This window comes from Coturnix japonica, chromosome 6 (assembly GCF_001577835.2).
Source record: "Coturnix japonica isolate 7356 chromosome 6, Coturnix japonica 2.1, whole genome shotgun sequence".
NCBI lineage: Eukaryota > Metazoa > Chordata > Aves > Galliformes > Phasianidae > Coturnix > Coturnix japonica.
The window spans coordinates 21,282,530-21,305,850 of NC_029521.1; the positions used below are offsets into that span (position 1 = coordinate 21,282,530).

The window sequence follows — 23,321 nt, forward strand, 5'->3', positions numbered from 1 at the left end:
AAATGATGCTTTTGTGCCTTTCCTACTGTCACTTCATCATCAGAAGGAAGCTCTCTGCAAGAGTAAAAGTCTGGGCCTATTCACAAGCTGTAATGTGACTGTTGCTTCCTGTACATGCACCACAGACCTTTTCCATATCTGTTGAGGTTCAAAAGTACAGTCTGTCTCCTCTACTCATAACTGCTAAAGCAGGGAGATTAATCAGCTAGTTCTTGTAAGAAAATAGCTCAGGTTATATCAAACTCACAGGCTTGATGCCTCTCAGTTCCTCTTTGTAGGCTTTATATATCTTGTCTGTGTTGTGCTAGTGTGTCCATGCTCTGGATCAAAACTTTCCCTTCAAAGCTATTCCAGGTGTGACTCAGGCAGGAGAAAGTCACTGTGGGGTGTGCATGTGGACACACCTTAGTTTTCATTATCTTTGCATGCAGTAGCTTTGCTTTACTGGAGCTTTGTATTACTGATATGATGTAATAACACCCATGGCCCCAGAGGTGAATTGAATCACCAGGAATATCACAATGACAGTGCAGAATACATCGGCCCCATGGGAGCGCCTGTGCAACGGCAGCCAGATAAGGCTGTAATGGATTTGTGCTTACAGGCACAAGAATTGTTCCAAGGCTACTCTGCCCTGCCTGGTGCAAGATGACAGGGAGGAGATCTGGAAGATGTTAGCAAGTTAAGTACTGTCTCTCTGTGGATTTGTGTGCAGCTTGGTTCCCAGCACAGGCCTAGACAGCACGACTGAGAGGTAGGAGCAAAACAATGAATTCTTCCCTTGATGCACCTCGGGAGGTAAAGTGACAGATGAGGCAGGCTGTTAACAGTGTGATTTACTGAGATCAGCTCAGCCCAGATGTACCTGTTGGGCCTGTATTGCACTGTGTTTTATCCTGAATGTTAGATTAGAAATCCAATGACATTTTAAGTTTTATGGTACTTCTGCAAAGGAGCAGAACACAGACCTATTTAATTCTGACTCCTTAAATGTGGTTGGACCAAGACTGTAAGTGACTAGGGGCCTAATGGTAGATTTGAAGATAGTTTTGTATCTAAAATCAGCTCCTTTTCCTGCAGTGGATCTACAACTCTCAAAAACTTCATCAGGATTTTAGTCTTTATTCTGTAAAGAATTCTTAAAATCACTGCAGAAGTCAGATGTTTTACATGCTCTCAACTGCTTAAACAGTGAGGGTAGGGAAACTAGAAATAAAACAAGCCACACTTACTTAGAATTTGTACAAGAATTCCTTTATTATAAATAAGGCTGCAAGAGAAGATCTATACAAATTCAACAGTGTCCTGCTATAAAAGCAGCGGTTTGAATACAGCATCGTGAATCAAGGAAGAATTTATTGTTACCCATCTCATCTGCATTGCCAAGATGGTTATTCATACTACAATTTTACTTCTGAACTACACCCCAGAACAAAAATCCTACAAAAAAGACAGGAAATAAATAAAGCCATTTATCACGTAGAACCCCATGAGAAGAACTCAGTGACCAGCAGCTAAGCTGTTAAAATTGAGTAAATTCTCATTTTTTCACCACTGAAAAAACATTGCAAAGGCTTTACATTAAAAACATATGGTGGACAAACACCAAATCCTTTTACTTGAATGAACAATAAGTTTTGGATTCCTTTGCTGAAATCCATCTTTATAGCCCTGTAAGACCTTTATACAGAGCAAACCAGAGAAGGAGAAAGTCATATTCTGTGGTTGGCACGTAATAAAGAGTGAACTAACAGCTCCCCTTAGAGGACATTCACCTCCTGAACAGCAACAATAACTTAGACCAAGATACTTCTAAAGGTGAATGGCTCCTGAGGCTATGTTATACATCAGTGGTTGTTATCAAGATGCTACTAATTCCTTTGCTTTGACAAACCTATAATAAAGTATTAAAACCACAAGTTGAGGGTGGAGGGAGTGGTTGGAAACCAGTAGAGGCACTAAGGAATTCAGTTGCATAATTCTTCTGGTCAGCAAATAGCAAGAACAGCACTGAGAAACAAGAAAGAGGTCTGGGAAGGGCAGTTTATTCTAGGATCTCTCACAGTGATCAGGGTATTGCTAGTGATGTGCACTCATTACTTGTGTTGTACACTGTTTTAAAAGAAAGTTTCTCACTTAAAATCACAAAACCTCACCTCCACCCTCTCCCTTTAAAGCTGCTTCCTTATGGATGCCCAGCAAGATGTCAGTCAAGGCTGCACTAAATGTGGGTGGCACTAAAAGATCTTAGGACACTTTACTGGCTGATAGCTGATGGAGCTGAACTGTCTTATAAACCTCTTTAATGAAATTTGAATTTGGCCTTTTACTGAAAGGCCTTGTACCTGGTATGCAATAGATTTAATACAGGAGAAATGAGGCAGGCCAGGAAATTATGTTATGTTCTTCACCATGTGGCACAGCACAGATGTGCTCAAGAGAAACATTGTTTGCCCACATCAACCCAGCTGGAACAAGTATCTAACTCTAGTATATATATATGGCTGATATATCTAGTATAGATATATGGCTGGTGAAGACCTCTGCCCTGAGGCTTACTGTAGCATAGCTTATTTCCTTGACTGAATGCACAGACCAAATCTTGTAAAAGATGCTCAGGGCAAAATGAGCATATTGCATATGCATAGGCAAATTGTGCCCAGCGATTTGCTTCCAGGGGAGTCAAATCAATAAATACCTCTGTTCATCTCCAGCCTGGGCTCAAGCAAACCCCATGGGAACACTTCAGGGTGAGTTTGAGTTTAGAAGCAAACATGCACACACATGCAGAAAATGAAGGACGAAAGATTCAGTGCACTTATCAGTTTAAGCGAGTCTAAGCAGCAATGCTCTGAGGTGTGTAAGGGCCAGATTTGGCCTGTTTGCATGCCTGTACAGCTGGTGTTACACAGCTTTGTTCCTCCATTTTAAGAGAGAAATTTGATTATCCTGTAAAATAGAATTTTCTACTCAACCTTCCCCTGCTCAACCTTACATAAAATCTATTTTTCAACCTTGTGTGTCATTTCCTCAGAGACCAAGGTCGCAAATTTGTTTCTGTTCTTTGGATAGGCTAAATTTAGATGCCTGACAGGAAATGACATAGAAATACTCATTTCTCTCTCACTCAGTTAGGGACAATTTTAGAAGCAACTCAGACCACAACTACTTGAGCACGACCTCCCTGCAGACATCCCAGGCAAAGCTGGATCTACTACTGGTACTGCACAGTTAACATAGCAGACAGAAGCAGCAGATTGCTTGGGTTTGCAAACAACTTCTGTGGCTTCTAAAAGGAGCCTCAAGGCTCCAGTATTCACCCACCCACCCTCTCCCCCGGCCACACACCTCTGCCTGTCACTACCTGTTTGTCCCGTCCCCTGTAATTGCTCCTACTCTGTTTTCCACTAGTGAAGACATACTTAACTGATGAAAGCCAGTGCCCTACAGCACTCAGTCTTAGCAATTAGTCCTGTCCTGTTGCACTGCCAGCCCTGGCAGTCCCCCAGGCACTGGCGATCTGAAACTTTCCTACTGGCAGTAGCAACCAGCCTCTTCTCTCCCCTTTTGCTTCCTACTCCTTTATCTACTCAAAAATATGACTTGAGTATCCCATAGCTGTGATGACAAAAGCCAAGGAAAACTGTAGTTTGAGCCAAGAACTCCCTGTCCCCACCAGTGCTTTCTTGTGAACCAGCTGTGGAAATGGGTGTTGCAGTTTGCTTTGCTTTGGTGTAGAAAATGTCCCTCAGTGGTGGGGGGACAGACATAAGCAGACAAGGAGGATGTGGAGAAATGGTTTGTAAAAGGAAAAAGGAAGAGAGGACACTTATAGTTTGCTACCTGTGGTTCCCAAGAGTAAACATCTGCAAAGCAGCAGCCTTGAGATGCATTGAGGAGACCTGATAATGAGTCAAACAGGTAGCTTCTACTCAGGTACCTGGCAGCAGAAAGGAATGACACACCATGTCAGCTGCAGAGATAGCAATGCCATGCTCTGCTGTGTGTGCATCTCCTGCAACTCTCCTCCTAATTCAGAGCCATCTTGCTGTCATGGCCTCACTAAAACCATGCTGAGAAGGCTATGCTCTCTCATCTGGATATTGAGTTCCCTCCTGGTATCAGGCTCCTAAGAGTGGGCTTATTACAGAATAATTTTGAGGAGTTTCCTCTTTAATAAAAGCAAACCCTGCAGCAGTCATTTCTCTCTTTGCTAGTTTTCAGACTTGCTGCCTGGAGATAAGGAAAGCAAACAAATAAACCAAAAAGCCAGAACCCAATAACAGCATTTCTTTCTTATATGACCTAAATAAGGCTCCTGGCCATTCATCCGTGGAAAATGGCCAAGAATAAAATCCACTCATTGTGCTACTATGAAGAAAATGGAAAACACAAATGAAATGGTCTCAAGACACTGATCTTGCTGACTGCTCTGTTATACTCTTCCCAGGGAAAAAAAGTGTTTGGAGCACAGGAGTGGTTTTGATGGACAGGACTGTTGAAATTAGTGCTGTAAGTCCTATCAAAATGCACTTTTTAAACCCACCGTTCCCTTTCAATTAAAGAGCTGTGTTGGATTTAAAGATCTCCATCCAGTCTGGAATTGTGCGTGATCTCAGTGACTCTCCTTCCCAGCTGAAGCTCATGTTGCACCTCCCATAGGTCTCAGAGCTCCTGCTGTCCTGTCTGCAAGCAGACCGCCACCATTTTGAAGGCACCAGAATAAATTAGTCATGTTCATTGGTCATCACCGCTGTAGCATGACTGAGGCACAACAGAAAAATATATTCTTAGCTGCATAAAACCCTGCCAGCCCAACTGTGGAGCAGAAACTTACTTTTACACCATCTCTTCCAAGTTTCTCTCTATTCTCCCCCCATCCCTTCTTCCTTACTGCAGAAACCATGACACAGACATGCTTCAGCTGCAGACAACAAGCTGCGCTGGCAAAGTCAGTTGTCTCCGTAAGGCTTTGGAAAGCTGCACTCTGGATTTGTGCTTAGAGGAATGAGTGTTTTCCTGCTGGCTTTGGTTAAACAGATTCCTTTTGGATCCCATTGGTGTGTACATGGGGAATGTGCACCATGTACTCATTTATCAGTGCAGATGTGTTCCTGAGCATCTCATGGAATGTGTCAACTGTCTTTTTGTAAACAGCCCTGTGTAAAACAAAGGGACGGAAAAGGTTGAGAGGCTCAGCCCTCTGGAATATGATGGGGAAGCCCAGCTCTGCTGGTACCTTCCCATTGCCAATGAAGAAGTGGTAGAGTTTCTTTTCATGCAAACATTTCTCCAAGAATTTCAGCATGTCCTGCAGACGGGCCTCCAACTTCTCTGGGGCCCAGTCCTGACTTGGACGCGTCTGCAGCAGATGCAGCAACACTGTCTTCAGGTGGTAGTTGGTGAGCCCACTTGGACCTGTGAGGCTGCACTGCTTCCCATGGAGGAAGGTGAGGATCTGAAGGCAGCTGACATGGCAGGCATTGGCAGGCAGCATTTTGGAGACCATCTGGATGAACCTCCTCTCATACACTGCAAAGGTAAGAAACCAGTGAGTGCTGGAGGGGACGTCTGCTGCCAGGCAGTTCCGAGGGAAATGAGAGATGAAGTAAACATCAGAGTTCTCGTACTGCACCACAGGGGTGAGGTTGAAGGCAATTGATTTCCCTGATCTAAATTTTATCTTCAGGGCTCCTGGGGAGTCCAAGAGGCTAAAAGACAGGTCAAATTCATACTTGTGGGAAATTTTGTTCCAGGCCTTGGTGACTGCAATCTGGAACCACTTCATGACTTGGTCAGCATCGAGATATTGTGTATTTTTGAAGCACAGGAGGTCTTCCATTTCACTGCTGAGTCTGGTAGTGTTGCCTTGGCTATGGAGGAGGCACAGCATATCTTCTCCTAGTTTAGTCTTGTCACAGATGCAACCTGTCTCATCCTCATCTGCCCTGCATACCTTGATAGTGCCGTAACCTTGTTCATCTGGGGGAAAAGAGTCACCAGAGCACCATATCTGGGACCGGAAACAATACGGCTCTGGGGGTGCAAAAGGCACTATCAGATCGCAGACAAAAGGTTTACGTACTCTCCAATTCTCATACATGCTCCCCACACCCATGCAGTCCTCCACTTCCATGTCAGCATCCCGGTTACAAACACTCCTCAAGGCCTCCAACAGGTCATCTGCAAAGCCTTCCACCATCTCCCGCATCCTGGCCATGTCTCCAGTGGTACCCAGGATGCGCTTCTCATAGAAGCTGGCTAAGATGGCCTTATCAGGGAATGCCACCCCTTTAAATGCTTTCCCCAGGACAGCTATGTCATCCTCATCTGCCCCTGTGTCCTGCCAATTCCCCTCCTGGAAATCCTGCCTCCAGAGCTCGATCAATAGGAAGATAACCATGGAAAGAGCAGTCCACATATCCCATTGGACCTTATCCTCTTTGACATCTTCCACTACTTTTGCTGCTTTTTCCAGAACCTTCTGTGCAGCTTCCTGACTTTCAATTTCCTGTTCTAAGCGCAGCTTCTCTAGCCGAAGGATCTCCTCCCGCTCCTTCATCTTCTGGATGATTTCTTCTGTATTCTCAAGGACAGTGCCATTCTCTTTAGGGAAGAGGAGTGGGTGGTTGACAATAGCTGTAATCACCACTAGGCACACTCGGAAGATTCCCATTGGCATGGCAGTTCCTTCACTGAAAGAAAAAAAGGCAGAACGATGCACGATTCAGAGTATATTCTCTCAGGAAGAAAAATTTTAAAATCCCTACTTGAATAAAATATACAGCATCCGTTCTAGCTCTACACAAAGTGCTTGAGTTCCTAAGCCCATTCCTGTTTCTATGGGTTAGAAACTAAGCTTCTCAAAGAGGCTTTATCATACTTTATCTGTGGATGGTAAGGATGAAAGGATCCTTCTCATTATATCAGCTTTGAAAAACCCAACGATGAAGCCAGTTGATACTGTCAAGCCACTGCAAATCTGCTGTGGTACTGTGGCAGGAGCTCCCCAGACATGAAAAAAAAACAGGGCTGGAGATGATTACTACTTGCCCTCACCATAAGGCTAGAGTTGAAGTAAGGCAGCTGTGGCAATGGCATAGGCAGACTATTCTGGCTACCTTCCACATGAATCACATCTGGGGACTCACGCAGACAGCTGAGTCAGAGCAATCTTCACTACCACTTCTGGCTGTGTGCACCTGGGTGGGAACAAGCCAGCATGGTTTTGTGCTTCCAAGCAAATTCTACAAACAGAATCAGGATCAGCCTGTGGCAAATCCTCCCAGCCCCCAAAATGCCTCATGACTGTGGTTCCTGGAAAAACATTTTTAAACTGGAAAGGATTTCCTTTAACCTGGTGGTTTTAAAAGCATCAGGTTGTTTACTTTTGTTGTTTACTATTAATCACTATTAATCCTGCTTTCCCAGACTCTGGGCAAGGAGGAGAACATCTATGACAGTCTCATTCATGTCCTCACAGAGCATGCAACAAACTCAGCTCTATTCCAGTGGGCTTTGTTATTGTTAGTGCATAACAAACTTCAGGTCCGAGTGGCAGAAATCTCAGCACCCTTAATGTGAGCACTCACTATGCATAGGAACTGTATCCTTTGGCATGTGATTATCTTTGCTTATAAGAGGGCTGGGACTCAAATAACAAGGCAAGGGAACTGGATTGAGTACCATTGTCCAAGCAGAAAGAAAATTCACACGGTGCTCAGGATAACGCAAAGTGCCCCTCCCAGTGGAACATTTACTAACAATCCTTTTTTTAGATCCTCTGTACATACACAGATGCACGCCCTTACATAGACTTTGCATTGAAGATGGTTTGCTGGCCTTTCTTGTCCCTTTTACATTTATATTAACTCTTCAAATCATCAGGCAGTGAATTAAAGCTGAACTGATGCCCAAAGCTGGATGTTCCAGTTATTCTGTGAGCTCCATGCCTGGCCACATTTTAAAAATAAACCGGGCTCACCCTGCATTGCAAAAGGCTTTATCGGTTTGTCGGGGCAGGGCAGGAAGCCCCGGTGAGATCCTTTTCTTAGTTCTAAGCTCTTGCAGGCTATGTGAGCTTTCCATGCCTAAAAATAACATGCCCAGAAGTAAGGGGCCATTGCAGCAGTCTTGACCAGGGCAACATTGCTTCTTTGCCTTGCCCCAACCCTGTTTAGGTGTTTTATGCTGCTATAATACTTCTCAAGTGCATGCAGCTGGAAGAAGCTGGCTTCCTCTTCATGTTCCTGTACCCTTTAAAACTCTCTCGTGCTCAGCTGGACATGGCCACACTGCTTCCAGAGGCTACCTATTCCAAAGCAGATTGAACCAGGCCAGCAGTTCTCCAGCCCAGTGCTGGCCAGCTCAACTGAATTCATTTTAGATTGCACTGAAAACTCTAGGATACCCCTGCTGATTTTGTAGGACTAGACTAGGAAGCACGTGTGTGACTTCATTCCCCAGTAAGCTGCACAGGCATCAACATCTGGAGGCAAATCAGGCTGAAAACTGGAAGTGAGAATATCTTTAGGTTAGCATGCATTTGCAAGAGACATCTGTTTTCAGCCTTAAAACTGAGGAAGTTCTGATCTAAACCTTTTACTGCTGTAGCTGCCCTTTTACTGCTGTAGCAGTTTACACTGGAAAATGAAGGCTAACATGAAATCCAGTTTGGGCAGAAGGTTAATGATGCTCAGTGGCCAAGGTCAGTGGAACCTGCCCTTGTCAGCTCCAAGGGTGGCACAGGCAGAGCATTCCCACGTCTCATCAGAGACAGCTTTCCTGGCTAACATGGGAAGACTAATTTATACAGGTGAAACCAGTAGCACTGCCTGCCAAGGCGGTCCAGTCTTCCCCATATAACAAAAGCTGTTCTCTTCACTTGCTTTCAACTTCAGTCCAAGCAATTTAAGCTTGATAAAAATATTTATGTCTGCTCTGACTGAGACAGTTTTGTGTGGGGAAGAGGGAGGGAGTGCAAATGTTTCCAAGCTGAGGACTAACAAAAAGAAACACCATTGTTTCATCTACACATCAAATTTAGCGACATTTCATGCATGAAAAACAAAATAAAAATATTCATGAGGTTTTAAGAAGGCAAGTTCCCAAAGCAGGCTTCAACCTTTTTCAATTTTCTGGGCACACCATTCTTTTTTCCATTCAGAATGCAGTCAATGTCTATACACAGCAACAGGCTTACACCTCACAACCTGTTGCACTCTCTCTTGCCATAGTCACAGAGCTCCAAAGATCCCTCCGAACCCACCACCAACCCCAGAATGATTTGTTTTTTCCTGGACATTTTTGGCACTCACTGCATCAATGACTGGCACTTGGTGAATGCTAAGGTTAGTGACATCTCTGAATGGGCATGAGAAATGAGGGGGCAGGTACCATCCCTGCTCCAGGTGGGAATGAGGACTCAGGAAGATAAAAGCAGCTGATAGTTCTGTTGTCATTGAAAACAACCATTAACACCATCCAACAGCAAGTTGTATGTTCAAAGTCTTCCCCAGGAGCACATGTGGCTCTCCCTTCTCTGCTCCTGGGCAAGTCACACCTCATCCTTCCAAGCCTGAAGGGAGCCTCTTTACTACAGCATCACAACCAGCCCCACAACAAGTCCTGAATGATGCAGGGAGGCCTAAGAGGGAAGGCAAAAGGGAACTGCCATCTTTGCTGAAGACATGGAGAATATTTCAGCTCCTTTCTTTCCCCAAAAGCTTCTCCCACAGAGTTATTTTCCCCTTAAATTTTCAATCATGGGAAGCAAAGCATGCTCTGGCTGGTGTTAGGCAATAAAGGAGATAGGAGTAAGCTGAAGCTTTGATTCTTAAATTAGAAAAACCCAAGTCAGGGTACTGAATGTGGTTCAGTAATGCAGTGAAATAGGCTGAGATGTCATTTATGACATACTCAGTTACTTCCTGCAATTTGGCTGACACAAAAGGCAGTGAATAGGTGGCTCCACATTGTGTTTCACTTTGGTAGGCAGCAAGAAAAGCAGCTATTTGAAAAAGTGATAGTAACTACACCTGGATAGGAGCTTTCTCTTTCGAAAGGTGACAAGTTTTTGAAACCAGAGTTTTCAGGGAAACACGCAGAATTTTTTACAAGGTCCTCAAGGTCTACAAAGGACTCTGCTGCATTTTTTGACCAGAGAGAGAAAGAGGCAAAACAGCCACCAACCTACACTTGCACTTTCTTGCTGGAAAGAAACAAATTTCAGGTCTGCCCAGCCGTATTCCCTCATTGCTGAGCTTCTGGGAGCTCCATGATTCCCTCCCTGCTGCAACAGAAAACAAGTTGCCTTTTGGCCTGAAAATGCTTGTGTCCAAAGACCTAGTCAAGACAAAAATGAACATCTTTAGTATAAAAACCATTCCAGAATTAAGTTTGCTGAAAGCCCTTTGTGATACACTATATTCTTCTCCAGTTTGCAAACACTGCTGACTCTGCAGGTATATACTTGGCAGCTGCCGAGAGAAATCAAGTTTCCTTTTACTTCAAGGACTTGTTACTTGAGGACTTCAAGCTCTGAACTGTAAGAAGCACAAAAATTGAAAGAGAAATGGAAATTGTAGAGATGCATGTCAGTATTATTTTTCCTGGCAAAAACTTGGAAAGATACACTTTAATTAGTCAACCTCACCCTGACGCTGCTGTTTTTCTATCATCTTCCTATCAATATTTACAGCGCAATCAAAAGTCCTTTGCTGACTCAGGACAGATAGCAAAGGCAGTTTTTCTTCCAGCCTACAGATAAAGCTTTAGGGATAGACATATGCTGAGTCAATATCCATGGAAAAAGGCAAAGGTATTTCTAGAGAGGGCAATACAATGGTAAATGTATTAGAATGGTCTTTGCCATTAGCTGCAGAGAATTTGTTGCTCAAATTTTGCCTGTTTTGTGCTAAGAATAACAACAATAAAAAAGTGATTCAGGGTATGATTTTATTTGTACATATTCAGTAACAGAGAGTACATCAATACCCTTGTAGTCTGATGACAAACTTCTCCCTAAAGACCCTCCTCCAAATTCAGGAGAGGCAGAAGTAATTTAAGTTTTAGTCTCTTTCCCAGCTCTTGGGGCAACTGCAGTCATCATCTGGATGCTTTCATGTCAACACGGTGCTCTTCAGCTTTGATCTGTGCTTTCCCAAGAACTGAGGAATTAATATTGACAGGACTTCAGTTAAACCTGCCTAGATCTTGAGACCGTTTTTACTGAAGAAGCATTTTCTGTGTTGGGCAGAAGCTGATTGCCATTCTGGTGATGGATTTCAGACTAGAATCAAGTGAGGCCTCCTTATGCCAGCACTGCATTTGTTGGGGGGCCTGAAGGTTACCTGATGGGATGGACACTGCCAGCAGAGTTACTCCTGGGAGGCATCACACCCAAGCATTTTATCTTGAAACAAGAGTTTCCAGGTCCACTGGAGTCAGCCAAGTGTGGCTGGCAAGGCAACCCTTGGGGGAGGGGGGGGCATTGGAGCAGCCCCGCAGCTGAGGCAAACACAAAGAAGCCAACACAATGAAGCAAAGCCTGAAGGTGACCAAGGGCAAATCGCACCAGTCTACATTTCCTATTTGGCTGCATAAGTATTAATCATGTCTAGTTTTCATGCGGGGATGGCTCCTGACATAGACAGCAAGAGCTTTAGGGGTTCAGACAGGAATCTTCAGCTGATTTCTGTCCACCCAGATTCCACCGCTGCCATGAGAAAACATCCCCAGACAAGTATACAGCAATGGAGATACTCCACTTTCTACTCCATTGTGAGCTTCTACACATTGCTTTGGCAGCAGCCAACAAAGCCCAGTTTCAGATGGAGCACTGGCAAAGGCTCCTGCCTTCCCTTCTCTGGAGCATGCAGTCACCTGCAGCACATGCAGCCCAGCCACAAAAATCAGCAGCCACAAAAAGCAAAACAGAGTTTGAGCAGCACAAAATTGTGCTGTTGTTTCACCCTCTATAGATTAAGCTTATGAGAGGTGTGCAGAACATTCATTAAATGAGTTACTGTCACAGCTGGTTGAAAGTGTGGACTATTGGGGATGTTTTGTCTTTGCCTCTCTACTAAAGCAACCTGTGGAAATGACTGAATACACCAATGCATGAGATACAGAGGTCTGGATGGCGAGACCATAACCACATCTAAAAGCAGACCTAGCCAGCTGGCCTGCTCAGGACTGCACAAGATATGTATGACAACGTGACTGCCTTCCCAAACATGTTTAGGAAGCCCCACACCAGGTTAGCTGTGAGGCCACAGGACAGCAGTTGGACAAGGCCACTTGTCCAATAACCATTGTTTTGCTGCTTGATTGAGAACATCAGCTTTCTCAACATCCGTGAACATCCTGTCCCAGGCCTGCTGTGGTGCCAATGGGGTCAGTTGCACAGCTCCAGTCGGACATCCTGCCCAACAGGTCTGCTGTGGACATTCGGAAGGAATATTTTCCTGTGAGGTCACCAGATCAGTTATTTCCAAGGAAATGCTGATGCTCATCCTGTGTACAGGACTAGGGAACCCTCCCTTCCCAAAGATGGGGAGATCTGAAGTGGATAAGCACATGAGCAGCACTGACATTGCTCTGGAGGCAGACACTACTGTGTGGCCTGTACTGGCCTCAAGACCAGTAGACACATTATGGGCTGCACAGGAAGGATCTACAAAGCTCCAAGCAAGCAGTGACTTTGCTAGCACCACTTCAAGCAGAGGAGTGCCCAACTTGCACTTGGGAAGGCTGAGGAGCCTCTTGCATGTCTTCCAGTCATTCATTAACTTTGCCATTAGGAAGCTTTTCCTCAAAAAAAAAAAAAAAGTGGAAAAAAAGAGGAATAAAGAGCACTTTAACTGCAAGGCTTCCTCTGTTCTCACTAGGGAACTTGCTACTCTCACAACTGCTTCCTCTGCTTCCCATAGGATAACCCCCCAGTCTAAGCAGAAGCAGAAGCAGAAGGTCTGCATTTCATGCCAGCATCTGCAGGAAGAATCAGGCCCTCTAACTACATTACACAGCGGCTCTAGAAATGAACAGCAGAAACAACACAAATACTCTGGGAATCAATAAGCCCATTCTTGGCTTGCTAGTCATAAACCTAAAAACTGCCAAGAGACACGTACACACACAAATATGTTGGCTGCAGAGCACTGCTAGCTATCCCTGCTTTTCAAAACAGTTTGAATCAATAAAAAACAAAAACATCCAGAAGAGAAAAATAAACCCTTATAAGAAAACAAATCATCCCACCTTTGTACCATGTTTCCACTACCTCAGAGCCGTTTCCACCCAAGGGAGTGACTCAGAGACCAGACTATTGCTACATGCAACTGTATGTAATAATTTTCACATGCTTTTTTGCTCAGTCCCCTCTACTCACCAACTAAAGACCTTTCAGCTTTTTCCTTCCCTGAACAGTTTGTAAAGTGACTGCTGGGAAGAAAAACTCTGGAAAGATTTAATGGGGTTAAGAGTGATGTAACATGCAGTGCTGTTAGCAAAAGTACCAAACACACATGTGAGGGCCACGTGGTTTTCATTTGGGATGTGTGGGGTGAACACAGATGCTTGCTTCCTTTATAACATAAGCACAACAAAGGAATACTTTGTTTGAAAGCCAAGGGGCTGGCTCTCTGCACACTTAAAGGCTGGCTTGTAACGTAATGGGAACTGTGAGTCATAACTGCTGGGCCTCTTATCATGGGCACAAAAATCCCCTCTGCTGAAGCAGAATTTAGCTTTGGAGCAAAGAGCTTCCAGCCCTGCATGGGAGACTGAAAGCATCTAGGACTAACAGCAAACATGGGGCTGAGCTAAGAACACGTGCTGGGGATGACTTACTATGCCGATACGTCTTTTTCAGTTGACATTTCCTCTCGTAACTCCTTCAGAACTTGAGATTATAACCTGTGCTCATTCCAACAGCATCAAGCAGCTTTGGCTCAACAAGCACCTTCATACTGACCTTTGTATTTGGCTGCAAAGGTGTGTGGCCTTGATGCTTAATTTGAGCAGAGCTAGCTATCCAGGTAGGACTGTAGCAGAGCTCTATATCCTTAAGTTACCTGTATTGCCAACTAACTTAGGTCACGGTGGGTCACGGTAAGGGAGGATCAGCTGATTGATTACAGCTACCCAAAATACAGAGACCTATATCAATCCTCGCCTCTCCTAGCCTCGGTGAAGATAAAAGTCTTCTCCAGTTACCACCAGTGGCTTGCCATCCGCAGCTTAAGACTGGCTGCAATGCAGAAAATCCAAGTGCTCTATCTTACATTTGCAGCAGTCCTGAGATATTTTGTTACTAAGTCTCCAGAGACAGTTAGAAATTTAAGTCTCATCTTAAACCAGAGGCAGTCAGGTACCTGAGCATTTGAGGGGGAAATGATTTAGGAGCTAAGTATTTTGAATCCAGATATAAACACAAACATGTGTCTGCATCATGCGGATTAAGCGTCTCAGTTTATGCTTGAGAGCATCTCCTTAGCTCCACCTCTAGTATTTATCAACATTCTCCAAGAGCTTAGGGATAGAAAAATAGAGATAAAAGAGTTCTGAAGAAGCAATACAGTCTCTCCTGCCTACAGTCATCACCTACACTGCTTGCATGGTTTTTGGCAAATCTGCTTCGCTCTGAAAAGCTTCCAGCAAATCTTCATTTCCGCATCACAAGACAGTCTAGACTAGGGCTTAACTACCTGTATCTGTAGGAATTCCTCCTTATCACTGTGTGTGCATTCTGCAAAGGAAGGTAAAGGAAGGTGTAAGCCCTGCATGGGTTCTGGCACATACAGATGCTATCTTGTCTTAGGGAGTTACTTCTCTTCCTGAAGACAGTGTGGGAACTTTTTGCTCCCACTCACCATCATGTTTTCCCTGAGCACCGCCAAATCCTCTGCAATTCAGAACTGACAGCAAGGCGCTCTGAAGTTGAGTTTCATTGTTTTCATTTGTCCCAAACAAAGATGCACCCAATAGTCACACAGGTGGCTCAACTGACTCTTTAGAATTAATATATCACTTTCCTACTCCGTCTCCAACACCTTCTCTGTATGCTCTTTCCTTTGGTTTTGAAAATGAAGGAACAGAACATTTTCTTTTGCCAGGCAACTGAAGTAACCATATGAATCAGAGACCATGTCTAACAGGGCTTAAATTCTGCAACAGTTGGCCTCAGTGGCTTTCATCCTTGCCAATACCATGCTTGGTTTTTCCAAGCCACATTCATGGCAGTGGGGTGCATCAGATATTTGCCATGTAAATGCTGAAAAAGCATCTCTGCCCTGGAGCACATATCGCTGATATAAATAACATGCTGGATCAGCCAGAAAAACCTGCCTTAGGAAGAGGAATAATAATGAGATGTGGTGGAGGGAAAAGAAAAAGAGACAAAAAAACTCATTTACACACAGGCAGTGGCAATGAGCCAGCTCTCACAGCTTTGATCCAGGCTGGTTCAAGAAGCCAGCCAGGGAACACTGAGAGCTGAGCTTTCCTAGAGCAGAGCAGCTGTCTGAACAGAGATGGGAAAAAGGGAACAGACACAACTCCAGAATAAATAAGAAAAGAAATTAAATCACATGGAGTACGTGAAGTAACAGGTACTCAGAGCTGCAGCAGGACATTGCGGCAGCCAGAACTGCTGTTCTGGTGGCTGCCTCTGTCACCAGCTCTGTTCCCTGCCTTCCCACCACTCTATCTCAAGTCACATTTGCAGTGTGGTTCTGCTTTCTGCGGGTTTCTCAGAGATTTTCATACAAACATAGTCTGGACCAGTGGAACTGTGCACTGCTGCCTTGTAAAAGCTGCTGTTTCTTTTCAATACAGCTGTCTCTGATGTCTGTCACCCCTGACCATCAGGAGGCGCCTCCAGGCCTTTCCCCCCAGCTTTGACACTTGCAATAGGGAGGGGATCTACAGCTCTTCCCGTATAGTTAAAGTATTTTTGTCAATTTCTCCTGCGTGGCAGCTGACAGCAAAGCTTGTACATCTTAGTTCCTTCCTGCCTTCCCCTCTGACTAGACACCTACAGTACCAAACAGCCAGATAAGAGGAATTTTACATTGAATGCCAGAAGTGAGAGCTTCCTAACACTGAATTTCCAAACTAAAGCTATTTACCAATGAAACCTACTCAGTAGTGCTACATCACGTTGTCTTAGTCTGACCTTTACTGCTGGGAACAACACACAGTTTACTAAACATGAACCACACCACTCCCCTTACAGCATTTCTCCTGCAAGATCCCATAGCAAGAGCCCATCAAGAGACTCTCCCAAATTATGTGAATGCTGGAAAGAAGAATGACCCCTGGAGCACTTACCTGCTACACGATTTTGCAGGTGCTCGTTAAACCTCACATTACTATGATCACCACAATGCAGAGAACACTGTTCAGTCATTCACTGCTGAAGCACAGCCAGGAAGTCTGCAAAACACAAAGAGAATGAATGAGGAAGTTCAGACAGAAGATGGGTACATAACACAGCTAATAACTATTTTAATCAATCCCTAATTTAGTTAACTCCCCCCTCTTTACCCAGTAAAATGATTAGAGAAACTCGAGATCTGAATTAATCAGCTTTGAAGCGATCAGAAAAGAGTTAAAATTCCTCCCATGAGAAGGGACGAGAATGGCACTGTGGGTCTGTCAGCTTGCAGACACATGGGCAGACGAGAACCTCCCTCCTCCAGCTCCATCCTCACCGACCAGCTCTCTCCTTTAAAATGGATTAGGGTTGAATTAGCAGCTGCGTTAAGTGTAAGGGCTGGGACAGCTCTGTCTGGGATTGGTTTGTATCAGAAAAGTCATCCAGCTCCTTTAAGCAGCCTGTGAGGTAGAAATACTTGCTAGGGGAGCTGGGCTCAGAGAGCTAATGTGAGAAACAGAAAATGAAGGAGAAGGTGCAGGAAACAGTCTGAGGGCGTGCAGGAAGATACACAGAGCAGAACCACAAGATAAACTACCACATTTTGGGAGGAGAGAGAATCTATGAAATTTTAGATGCAACAGGAAACAAAGCAAAGTCCTTGAGCAGAAGTGGTCGATTGGTACAACAAGCTGAGGTCACCCAGCTGTGTGCAGACAGCAAGGGAACAGGCAGCACCTCCCTCCTGCCCAGCTGCCATCACAGCCACATCAAACTCTGATCCAAACCTGACGAAAGCAGCAGCTTGCCTGCAGACTGAGCTTTGGAGTTGGGTCCTTGGGGGGTTAGTGTTGAGCTGATGCACCCTTGCTGTCCCAAATTGCTTCATGTTGGCAGCTCTTGGGTCAGGGTTGATCAGCTCTCCCTCCTCCCACGTACCTGGTCTGAGCAGATCATCTACAGTCTCACTTCTCCATTTCCATCTTTGAACTCTTAGGTCAAATTGGACAAACAGGCTCAGCCCTGACTTCCTGTGCCTCTCCACCACAACACTACTGAGGCTTCTGAGCCAGGCAATCCAACCCCAGAAGAGCTGGATCCACACTGTAATATTACAGTGGCTGTTAGCCCTTGGGGCCCACAAAGCCTGGTCCAGTGGTGGCTCAAAGCCAGTTGGGTACAGCAAGGAATTCTGCTGGGACAGAAAAAGCTGAGGAGCGCAGTGCTGCTGGACAGGAAGAAGAGCAGGAAAACGATGCTAACGGGCCAGAGAGCCCAGCTCCAAGGCTCTCACATTCAAGACTAGCTCAGCCAGCCTTGCATGACCCACACGTGTGGAAACCAAAACAAGCTAAAAAAAGAACCCTGCCGTAACTGCACTGCTGGGCTGGCTCTCCTTCCCTCAGCCTACTCAGATCTTTGGCTACCTGCCTCCTTTCTTCTTCCTCACACTGAGGGGTGAATGGGCAGAAGGCTTTGCTTACACAGCTGAGCATCCTTGCTAAACCTGGATTTCATGGCTGGGCAGATGGCACTCCTGGCCAAGCTCCCTCCCTGCCTCCAGCTGCACAGCCAGCCTCTACCTCTCTCCCCCACCCAGCAATTATGTGTCAGGATGGAAAGTACATGCTCTGGCAGCAAAGCTGCTTTTTCTCAGCATAAGTGGATTATAAAAGCACTTGGGAGAGAAGAAGCTGGCCCACCCAACAGCCTACTTTAAAGGGGATCTAAGCTTTTTTTTTTTTTTTTTTTTTCCCCCACAGCTCTTTTCTCCATTGCACTATTGCTATGGATTGCAATTGCAATTCTATGGAACAAGGAACGCAGGACAGAACAGCACGGGACAGCAGGATGACTTATCTTACTGCTTATGTAGTTCACAGACTTTATCAATGCTTCTCAGAGCAATACTTTTCTGAATGTTCACCTTGTTGACAGGGGATGAATTTAGCTTGAATTCTGACATGAGAAATCTTCTTTAAGGAAGGATGCAGTTGTGGAAGGAAGGAGCAATAAAGCTTGAAAATTAAACCACCCTTTTTGCTGATATTCTCTCTGTACTCAGGGAACTGACTTAACTATTGGGGGAAAAAAGTACGCCACAATATGAACTTCTTTGCAGGCAAGCCCCAAGATACTGAACCAACATTCAACCAGCAGCCTATTGCAGAAGCCTGACTAAAAGTGTCCTCATGAAAACCACAGTTTTTGCATAAAAAACAAACTCAGAAAGGAGTTAGATCAGCATGCTGAACATCAGTTTCCATGGGTCAGATTTCCTCTCTCTGTTACTCACTGCCACGTAAGGAGGGTTGCAAGCACAGACATACCTCAGAGACTGCAGAGGCACACAGGAGCCCTTACTGTCATGGAGAGAACCAACACAGCATGAAATGAGAACGTGACAGAGTTCAGAGTTACTGTCTGTCACTTGGCCTGAAGCAATCGCTCAGGAAGAGCAAACTCCTCTGGTTCTGACCAGACTTCTTCAGTCTGACTTGTACGGAAGGGGAAAAAACAGTTTTTAGTTCATATATTGTAATGCTCCAAGCAACAAAAAGAGGAAGACAGTTAGGCAGGGAGGGGCTGCTGTTGGTAGCTCTACAAAAGCAAGGACGCCTCCCTGGGCAGACACAGGTACCCAGCTTCCCTTGTGCACACTGCTGGTGCAAACACCAAATGCTGGTATGTGCACACCCCAGTCATGCAGCAAACACAACAGGGAGCTGAGTCCTCAGAGCTTCATTACTACTGACATTGGCTCTCTGACCTCTTACTACTACTGTGGCAATCACACTTAACATATTTTTCTCACATGGGAGCAGTATGAAGCATCCATTGTGCTGAAAACAAGGCTTTCCAGTTTCCATGCCTGATTTTCATTCTCTGCTTTTCCCCAAGGACCAAAAAAACCCCTTTCAAATGTATTAAGGAGAACTGGGAGCACTAGATTTTTAAACTAGATGTCTATGAAGGTAAACTGAGTAACTTCAGTCAGAGCTGTAAAAGAACATTATTATCTCCACCAAAGCAAACTCAAAGCCTCACAAAAGCAGCAATGCTTTTGTAATCCTGTCCCATCACTCCCTGCCCAGTCCTTGCTTGGCAGTTCACACCAAAGAGCTGTACCCAAAGGAGATGCACTGGGTATGGTTTAGGGCCTATACACTCAGTAAAACCATGTTAACAGAAATACTCTCTTAAAGACAACGCTGGTGCTCATCTTTGGCCATGTAACAGGCTCCAATAGCAACACAGCCTACTTTTCTGAAGATTTTAACACGGCAGCTCCTAAGAGAACTGCTCCATAGCATTACAGAATCATCAAGGTTGAAAAAGATCTCGGAAGACCATTTAACTCAACTACTGACCCACTCCCACTGCACTCACTAACCGTGTCCCTCAGTGCTGCATCTCTCTGTTTTTTGTGATGGATGGTGACTCTGGGCAGTCTGTGCCTGCACCTCACCACCCTCTGAGAAGAAAATTTCATAATATCCAAACTGAACCACGCCTGGTGCAACTTCAAGTCATTACCCTCCGTCCTATGGCAGGTTGCTCCCATCACTGCAAGCTGAAGATGTAGAAGCTACAAAAGCTATGGCTCTTTGAATCAGTTCTACCACCCAGGACTTCTAGTACCCCAGTCCTGACCTGCTCCCATAGAGCTGCAAATACCAACCGACCATCTTCAAAAGAAATAGCTGTATGCAGGAACAGCAACTCAGACAGAACATTGCTCCATCTCTCCGTGCCCATAGGAGAGGGATGTGGAACCTCAGAGGAAAGGCAGAAAAGTTTTCTAACCACTCACAAGCCATGTCACACGAAGTGCAGTGCTGCATCTTGCACCTACTGATCACTCCAGAGACCACCACGGCATGAGGTCCCACTTCTGTAGGTACAACCAGGCAGAGGTGGCCGTGGGGTCTCTGTTCCACAGCCCTGCCCTGCTGCAGGCAGCCCCAGCACCGCCGGCCGCTGCTCCTGCCCGGGGAGCCGGGCTGCTACATCGATCGCATCCTGGGGAAAACCTGCCCCGGGGACCTGATCCTTCCTGATGCCCGCAGGGCGAGCACTGCGAGCACTATCAGCAAGCGACTTACCCCACGAAGAAACACGGAAGAAACCCCACCAACACGCCACTCTTCTTTCAACGGCTTTTCTCCCCAAACCAACGCGGGCAAGACGCCCTTCCTGTGCGGAGCAGCACCGTTTCCTTCGCTTCCCCCTCCGGCTCCCAGCCCCGGGCCCGCTGCCCCCAGCCCCGCACACTCACCGCAGCGCGCCGACTCGTGCCGGGCAGCCCCCACCGTGTCCCGTTGCCGTTCCCCGCTCGCTGAGGTGCGCTGAGATGCAGGGAGACCCGCCCAGACTTCCCAGAACGGGTTTTCTTTCTCTCTCTCTTTTTTTTCCTCCTTCCCCTCATTCAAGGCAGCCCCGCCAGCCCCAGGAGCCGCGCCGTCCTCCTGCACGCCGCAGTTTGTCCCCCGAACTCCCCTCCAGCTCCCAAATCAGCTTCCCGGATGGTTTTGCGCAGAGGGCACCGGGGACAGAAAGGAAATGCGCTCATTTTGCTTCTCGGATGTATTGTGACCTCCTGGTGGTTGCGCTGAGAGTGCGGAGCAGCGACCTCGCTCCTACCGGCTCTGACGGAGCGGAACGAGGGGATCCCAGAGCCACTGCGCTGTTGGCACGGCTCAAAGCTGGCACATCCTGCATCTGTCTGCCCGAGGTGCTGCCTTAGACGGGTGGGGAGCTGGGGCACAGCCCCCTTCACTGAGCCTACAACAGAGAAAGGCCACCGTCACAGATGTTAAAAAAGGTGGTTTCCAGTGTTACCCTGCTAAAGCACTGCTGTGCTTAAATGGCTCCTTACAGACCCAGCAAGTTTGCTCAACTCCTATCACAGCCCAAGGGAAACAGGTTTGAGCAACAGCTTAGTAATACCTGCCTGAGTGGTGGGAACTTTACTATACCCTTCCTTTTCCCACAGCGTTGCAGTGACTCTTACACTGGGATGGATGTTACTTGTTCTCTTGTGCTGCTGCCTTGATCTGAGTTCAGTTGGCAGAGGGACTGCACGCAGTGGGAGTCACTGTTGCCTCTACAGTATCAAATACAAGGCACAGCTTTGCACCGAAGGCAGCTGCTTTGTAAGTTGTAACAGGCTGTTATGTTGGTCTCTTTGAGTTTCCTGAACTCCTTGCATAATTAATGAACAGTTCTAATGTTATTCAGAGGGTTTATGTTCGTAAATGTGTGTGGATGGGTATGGTTTCTTCAGTGCCTGAATCAAATTCATTCAGGTTTGTTAGCAACCTGGCTAGCAAATTGTTAGCACATTCCTTTCCTGTTATGCTGTAGCGTAAGAAAGTCATCTCTCACAGGAGCAGCGTGGCATCTCCCCATTTTTGCTGCAGGACTTGGCCTGTCTCAAAGCAGCATTTGTTTCCCCTGGGAACTATACAGCAGCAGGAGAGAAAGCAGATCCTACTCCAAGATTGCAAGTATCCATCACCTAAGCCAAAGGAAAATATCTATTAAATACCACCTGCAGAAAGCCTGATAAGATAGTAATTAGCAATTCTGACCACACGTGTGCGCACATGTATACATACACAACACACACTGAACAATACAAATCACTACAGGTTAGGGGGCTGTGATTTACATTCATCTAAATTTTCCTGGGGGGGGTGTTTTGCTGGAGATCCTTGTGTACTTGAGACCTTTCTTGGGTAATCAGCTTTTCCTTCTTCCCCCCCCCGCCTTTTGTTTCTGTGTCTAAGGTTGACATATTGAGTGTATCCTTCCTTGCTGTAGCCTGGGACTTGACTTTACTGCTGTTGTTGCTGTGCTTTCCATTGCATTACAGTATTATGTATCTCAACAGATGATGTTACATGTTCATCATCCCATTCAGGATCCCCTTTCTGTTTCTAAGGTGATGTAAGATGATGGTAGCATTAGGTGTGTAAATAGGAAAGTCAAACCAAGGTGTATTAATTTGACTTATTTTTTTTTTTAAATGCAACTCAGCAGTTTGGAAGAGACTGGAAAGTTGGGATCACATCTCCTGACAACTCCAGCTCAAGCACATGATTCATTGTTTGAATATTGTTGCACCACAGAGGACTGAAGATCATTATCTTGCTGAAGGTAGTAATTTATTTGATAATGAGCCAAGCTCCGCTAGCGTTACTCAGATGCTGGGCAGGACCTGAAGCTGTGGAGTAGCAGCACTGCAGCACACTGGGATGTAGCCTGTGGCTCTGTCACATGGATGCTACTGCAGCAGAAATTAGATGTGATAATGCTATTTCTGCAGCAGGCTCTAAGATCTTATCAGCAGGTGTAGAACAATAGTAAGGTTTGCGTTTAGTGTTAAACTGTAGATAATTTTTCTGCTGGCTTTTGGACATGCTGAAGCAGTATATTTCCTCTGTCTTCTTTCTGTTAGTATTTCTAATCTGTTAAAAACAAATGCCATTTCTTCAAACTGTTGCAAGAATAAAAAGGAAGTTCTTGCAAGGCCTGCAAAGAGAGAATAGGGATATGACAAAGAGTTGTGGATATGGAAATGATGAAACAGTACAGTGTCCAACTGTCACTTTCACAAGGAGCAGAGGACACTGAGTTACCTGCAGGGAACACACACAGGGATTCACATTTTTGCAGGTGAAGCAGAGGAGAGATTCATGCTTGAATGATGCCTGCTATGGCCGTATCTTTTATACTGCACGTGATTGTAAGCTTGTGGGAGACTGCATCAGGATGGGATTCTAGGAGACATAGCATTTTTTGAAGGCACAGCTTGGTGTGCCCCAGCAGAACAGAAGCAGCCCAAGGAGAGAAAGGAGCAGGGAATTCCCTTCTACCTGGGAATGTTTCACAGCTCCCAGCTACTATGCAAGGAAAGGCACAGGGAGGTGGGGATCAC

General features: G+C 45.6%; 1 protein-coding gene across 4 annotated transcripts; it reads right to left on the reverse strand.

The window, feature by feature from the left end:
* Positions 1-1,232: 1,232 nt before the first annotated feature.
* Positions 1,233-22,050, reverse strand: ITPRIP (inositol 1,4,5-trisphosphate receptor interacting protein). Of its 4 annotated transcripts, none has more exons than XM_015867223.2 (3): positions 20,658-22,050; positions 16,333-16,437; positions 1,233-6,695 (listed from the first exon to the last, which is right to left on the reverse strand). In XM_015867223.2, exon 3 carries the CDS (start codon positions 6,680-6,682, stop codon positions 5,033-5,035), a length of 1,650 nt encoding a protein of 549 aa, XP_015722709.1. In that variant the 5' UTR covers positions 6,683-6,695; positions 16,333-16,437; positions 20,658-22,050; the 3' UTR covers positions 1,233-5,032. The 4 variants fall into 4 exon arrangements, with proteins under 4 accessions (XP_015722709.1, XP_015722710.1, XP_015722712.1 ...); XM_015867224.2 differs by lacking the exon at positions 20,658-22,050 and adding an exon at positions 20,485-20,613; XM_015867226.2 differs by lacking the exon at positions 20,658-22,050 and adding an exon at positions 18,709-20,613.
* Positions 22,051-23,321: the final 1,271 nt, after the last annotated feature.